The following is a 5,508-nucleotide window of genomic DNA, read 5'->3' as shown; positions in this document are numbered from 1 at the left end:
ATATTTGATAAAAAAAGCTGAGTATCTTAGCCCTTTCCTCAGCAGGACAAACCACCACACACACCACCAACCTGTACCAAGAATCTGATCAGGCCAGGTGGGTCACATTCTCTCAAGAGCCAGAACCAGCTTGTTGGGGCTGCAGAGGCAGCGTGCAGAGATTCCTAGCAGTGCTCTGAACTGACAGGCCCTGAGTCAAGGGTGCAAGGTGTTGGCACGCTCAGCTGGGCACTGGTGAGGGGCACTGTGGGAAGTCCTGGAGGTTCTTTGTTCTCGGGCTGCCACCTTGGTGGGCGGTGCTGATGGGCAGAGCCCTGGGGCTTATAAGCGGGATGAGACCTTGGTGAACCCTCCATCAAAGGTAAACACTTTGTTCTTCATACAAAAGAACGGTTCTTTCCTCCCACGGTGCTAAAAGCAGGACCTGTAAGCCAGAGCAAACATCAAAGAAGGTCCCAGGAACTTTGGGATTTCTGGCCAGGAGGTTGGATCTAAATGTCCTGAGGATACCCACATGGAGACCAGACAGTATCTCTTTCCTCCTACCCACCTACCCAGACAGCACAGTGCTCCTCAAATCCAGGGAACACTCCCTCCTCCCAGTCCCATCTTTATCCAGAAATCTTTTCAGTCTCAACCCACCTCTAGGCTGTAAGTGGTGTTAGGCAAGACACATCCCTGCCTCCCACTCCCTTCCCTGGACTGTCTTCAAGTTTCTTCCTGCTGAGCTGTCAGAGACTACTAAGACAGCCTGTTCTCCACTCCTTCTGTGGCTACCATAAGGAGTGCCGGGAAACAGGGAGCAATCAGAAGCACCTTTCCCCAAGGATCAGCTGGACCTGTGAATCTGTGCTGCACAGCCCAAGGCCTGGGTGAGACAGTCTTCGGTGGTGAACCATAGGAGGAGGGTTGGCTGTAGATGGCTGCTCTGAGGGGTGACCTTGAACAAGTGCTTTGTCTTCTTGGAGTGACAGAATCTGTAAGGTACTACTGAGCAGTTCTTAGAGGCGAGGGGAGGCACACAAGGGAAGCTGGAGAAGACTGGAGACTCTGGGAAGGGTGGGCAGGTCTCGTTAGCCCAATGTGCCTCTAATTACTTTAACCCTGCCAGCAGAAGGCATGGCACCAAATGTGGCCTGGCTGCTTGTCCTCCCGTTTGTCTTCCGGCCAACTCTGGTGACAGGCATCACAATTCAGACGGCCATCAAGAACTTCCGAACCTTACACGTTGACTACCCCATGGTTAACTACCCCAAGGGATTCCACGGATACTGTAATGGCCTCATGGCCTACGTGAGAGGCAAACTGCAGGACTGGTACTGCCCTAAGATCCACTATGTGGTCCACGCCCCCTTGGAAGACATCCAGAAGTTCTGCAAATACAGCGAGAGCTTCTGTGAAAACTACAACGAGTACTGCACCCTCACTCAGAACTCCTTCCCCATTACAGTCTGCACCCTGGCCCATCAACAGGCACCAACCAGCTGTAGCTACAACAGCACCCTGACCAACCAAAGGCTATACTTGCTCTGCTCCCGCAAGCACGATGCTGAGCCTATAGGTATCATTGGGATCTACTAGGGACTTAGTTCCCAAACTAGTCCCACCTACTACAGGCCTCTACATGCCACACTAAGGCCCGTTCCCAAACTCTGAGTCTGTCTGCAAGTCTTCCTCTTGACATCTGAAGCAGAACCCCGCCCTCCTTCAGGCTCTTTCGCCTTCTCATTGCCCCCACCATGAGCCTTCCTCTCCCAGCGACAGTGAAACCCACCCAAGAAGCAGACTGTGTCCAGCTGGCAGTGCTCATGTATCTGCTGGGTCAGATCCCAACTCCTGGAGGGAGGCCCAGGCCCCAGATCACACCATGGCAACAGGCACCCAGCTCCAGTATCTCTCCCTAGGCCTGTTTTTAGTGTCAGCCAGTCCTCCACCCCCACCATACCTCCAGCAACCCCAAGTTCCCTTCCAATTCCTGCCACGCTCCGGCAATAAGAACCTCAGGCCCGTTTGCCTCCCTTCCTCACAGCCCCCAGTCTCCAGCCTGTACTAATCTGTGATTTCCCCTTTCCCTTCATATTATCCAGCCTTCTCACCTCCTCCCACCATGGAGCCTAGTGCTGTTTTCCCCTGACTTTCCCAACCAACGTTAGCCATGCTGCCTGCCTGTTTCCAACCACTGTCCTCCATCTCTCTCACCTTGGCCCACCACAATTTCAAATGATCTTTCCTGTCCTTTCCCAGGTCCCTTGGTTCCTCTGAACCCCCTTATCTCTGTTTCACTCAGGTGACAGGGGAAGAGGCAGTCCCAACCCCAGTCATGTTCTGTGTAAAAACCACTGTGGGAAACTGGGCAGGAGGGGCATGAGCCCCTTTCTAGATTGACTTCTTGTGAATCTGTACTCATTTCAAAATAAAAAGTTAAAAACACATTCAAACTCAATTATGATTGAATTCCCTTCCCTGCTTTGGGTGTCCTGGTGATCTGACTGTCTTAGCAGTCGGAAATGTCTTCTGCTCTGTGGGCATGAGGGTGGAGGTGGGGTGGGTGAAAGACTTTAATGGCAGCACCTGAGAGGCAGAGGCAGGCAGATCTCTGGGAGTTCAAGGCTAGCCTGATCTAGTGTTCCAGGCCAGCCAGGACTGCACAGTGAAACTCCTGTTTCAAAAAGCAACCGACTAGAAAGATTCTATCTTTCCCTAGCCTGAAAGTACATTTTTGATTTGTGGTAGGTGTCAGGCTTTCCTTCCTGGCTTCTATTTATCTCCCAACAAAACTTGGATTCTAACAGATGAGGAAGTTGGGAGACACGTTCACTCAAGATCATAAATGATTATCTGGGTCATGGTATGTCAAATCAAGAACTGTGACTCCCCTTTGGGGAGGTAGAAAGGCACTCCTGTGTGAACACAGTAAGTAAATATTTCTTCTTCGGCATCTGATTTAACTCTTATCTCCAAATGTATTCTTCAGTCCTGGTCTCAGGAGCAGTTGCTAAGGAGACTACTACCCTATGGCTGGTATGCATGAGGCTTTCTCTTCTCCCTTTCTCTACCTGTGGCCAATCTGGTCCTCATACTCATGAGATGGAGCTCGCTCAGTGCTGCACACACATCGTTTATTATTTCCTAGATTTCATGGTGTTAAAAACATGGGGTCAGGAAACTAGCAGGCAAAGATGGCTCCTCTCTACTGGTTTTTCTTGTCATAGGTGCCAGCCCCCTTGTAGCCACTCACGTAGCCTGAGTTGTCAGTGGTCTCTTCCCGACCTTCAATACCTTTTCCCTTACCACTCTCATCAAAGCGCTCCTTGTGAGTTCCGGTGTACTTACTGGTGTCTGTCAACCGGTCTACTCCACCCACCGTCGTCGATTTCTGTAAGCCAGAGGGTGAGTTTGAAGCCCTCCTTTCCCCTGGGTGGGTGGGTGAGGGGGGCTCACCACCCTCCCTTACATATGGTCTTAGAGCCTTAGAACATGCTGAGAGCGCTTGTTCTGCCTCTGGCACAGTGCTGCTTCCCGAGGCCCAGACACAGCTGTGGGAAAGCTGCATTTTTCCCTATCCAGAGAGATCATTCTGACTGGCAGAGGGCCTCAGTCCCAAGCCTCACCCACAATGTGCAGAGTTGAGAGCACTGTTTCTACAGTTTAGGAAGGAGAAGGGTGAGAGGCTGGAGGTCTGAGATTAAACCTTAATACGTGTAGGAAGAGGACTGGGGAAGCAGGCACCAAGTCCTCCAACGTTAGTGCCTAAAGCCACAGAAGGCTGAGGTATCTAGACCATAAGACTTGAGAACGAGTCTAAATTCTACTAGTGAAACCGCTATTCTATGGCTAAGGATGTAGCTGGGTGCTCCAACTGCACTGGGAGCAAATGTCTCTCTCCAGGTCACAGATCTCTTATCTCTGGAACAACTCCAAGGGCTCTAAAGTCTTCCAGCACAGGCAGTGTACCACAGGCTATCCGCCCTATCTCCTGAGTTAGATTAGGGGCATAGAAGCAGAGAGGGGACGAGAGCAGAAGAGTCTAGGGAAGAAGCAGGGTTCTGGGCTTGAGATGAACATTCTCACTGAGGTCAGTGTGGTGGCATACACCTAGAACCCCAGCCCTTGGGAGACAGAAGAACCAAGACATTCGGTTCAAAACCAGCCTGGATCACACAACCAGTTCAGAAAGCAAGGAAGGAAGGAAGGAAGGAAGGAAAAGATCAGACAAAAAGCAAGAGCACTACTCACAGTGACACCAGTGGTGGCAGGATCTTTGCCTTCCATGAGTTTAAAAACATCTTCCAAAGCCTCATCTGGGTTCTTCCCCTTGAAGCGCTTTTGGCCCAGCTCCTTCATTGCCTCTTTAAACTGTTGAAAGTTGATGGTTCTGGCATTCTTGGCCCTGGCCAGTCAGACAGAAATCCAGTAACTGTGGAGTGTGAAGTCATCACCTCCCAACATCTACCTTTTTTCTTAGTCGGGAATGGTCTATTTTATCCTGCCAATGAATGTTGAGAATAGGGACTGGGACAGTTCCCAGCACCTGACAGATGCTCCTATAAATCTCCCATCTTTAGAACTATGCCAGGCAGTGCCAGGCTGGTGGTGCACGCCTTTAGTGCCTGTACTCAGGAGACAGAGGCTGGTGGGTCTTGGTGAGTTCTAGGTCAGCCTGGTCTACAGAGTTTCAGGATAGACAAGGCTATACAGAGAAACTGTCTCAACAAAACAAAACAAAAGCCCTGTGACCTTTTCACTTCAGCCCCCACCTCTGGCCCCTTACTTCACTTTGCTGAACACAATGTCCACATCTGTGGAGGTCACTGCCTTGCCATCCATGATATCACAGTCTTTACAGAGTTTGGAGAAGTTCTTGTTGGTAATTTCCTTGCCGCTGCTGGATGATTCTCCAAAGACAGCGAATCGATGGAATGTTCTTTCTGCTTCTGAGGCCATGGTCAATTGCTGGGGGGTGGGGGGGAGGAGGGAGGGGGGAGAGGGAGGGGGAGGAGCAGTAGGGAATGGGGCTGGGGAGTGAGGGAGGATGAGATGATGGAAGGGTAAGGAGCACTGTAAACTACAGCAGCACCGGGGACAATTGCTCTCTTCCTTGTCACTCTTCTGTCCCCCCCCCCCCACCTTTCCACCCACCACTGCAGCTATAATGTGAGCTTTCCCTTCCAGTACTGTGTCAAGCTTAAACTCCTATGCATTATGAATCCCCCTTTCTGGCCACTTTCATATACCTGGGAGCCCTGCCGGTGTCTGTGCCTTTGTATACAAGTGTGTACAGCTAGGTGGGAGTCATATGACTGGGGAGAAGGCGTGGCCACAGGGAGACAAAAAAGGGTGAAGAAGGCAAAAAAGAAACACTGTGATGTCACAGTGTTATATGACATCACTTCTGGCTCTGGCTTGGCCTCTCTACTGTCTTCCCTTACAGCATCAGAAGCAGAGATCCACCAATTTCTCCTCTTGGGGGAGTGGTCCAGCCACGGCTTTGAAATTAGCAAGAACTTC

General features: G+C 50.9%; 2 protein-coding genes across 2 annotated transcripts; one reads left to right on the top strand and one right to left on the bottom strand.

Annotated features, from left to right (window-relative positions):
• The first annotated feature begins 257 nt into the window (after positions 1–257).
• Positions 258–2,321, top strand: Rnase13 (ribonuclease A family member 13 (inactive)). Its single transcript, XM_021182340.2, has 2 exons — positions 258–872; positions 1,112–2,321. The coding sequence occupies exon 2, from the start codon at positions 1,120–1,122 to the stop codon at positions 1,579–1,581; it is 462 nt and encodes a 153-aa protein (XP_021037999.1). The 5' UTR covers positions 258–872; positions 1,112–1,119; the 3' UTR covers positions 1,582–2,321.
• A 781-nt stretch (positions 2,322–3,102) lies between these two features.
• On the bottom strand, positions 3,103–5,302 carry Tppp2 (tubulin polymerization promoting protein family member 2). Its single transcript, XM_021182392.1, has 4 exons — positions 5,235–5,302; positions 4,772–5,015; positions 4,237–4,390; positions 3,103–3,376 (listed from the first exon to the last, which is right to left on the bottom strand). Exons 2-4 carry the CDS (start codon positions 4,942–4,944, stop codon positions 3,191–3,193), a joined length of 513 nt encoding a protein of 170 aa, XP_021038051.1. The 5' UTR covers positions 4,945–5,015; positions 5,235–5,302; the 3' UTR covers positions 3,103–3,190.
• Positions 5,303–5,508: the final 206 nt, after the last annotated feature.

The sequence above is a fragment of the Mus caroli genome, chromosome 14 (assembly GCF_900094665.2).
Source record: "Mus caroli chromosome 14, CAROLI_EIJ_v1.1, whole genome shotgun sequence".
NCBI lineage: Eukaryota > Metazoa > Chordata > Mammalia > Rodentia > Muridae > Mus > Mus caroli.
Note: the sequence above shows the minus strand (reverse complement) of the source record. Positions and strands in the feature narration are given on the sequence as shown.

What these genes read in the sequence shown, in the direction of transcription:
- Rnase13 (XM_021182340.2), top strand. Translation starts at nt 1,120, where the DNA reads ATGGCACCAAATGTGGCCTGGCTGCTTGTCCTCCCGTTTGTCTTCCGG.
- Tppp2 (XM_021182392.1), bottom strand. Translation starts at nt 4,944, where the DNA reads ATGGCCTCAGAAGCAGAAAGAACATTCCATCGATTCGCTGTCTTTGGA. An exon ending in ATTGTGTTCAGCAAAGTGAA is followed by an intron (nt 4,391 to 4,771) that starts GTAAGGGGCCAG and finishes CTGACTGGCCAG; the next exon opens with GGCCAAGAATGCCAGAACCA. An exon ending in CTGCCACCACTGGTGTCACT is followed by an intron (nt 3,377 to 4,236) that starts GTGAGTAGTGCT and finishes TCTGGCTTACAG; the next exon opens with AAATCGACGACGGTGGGTGG.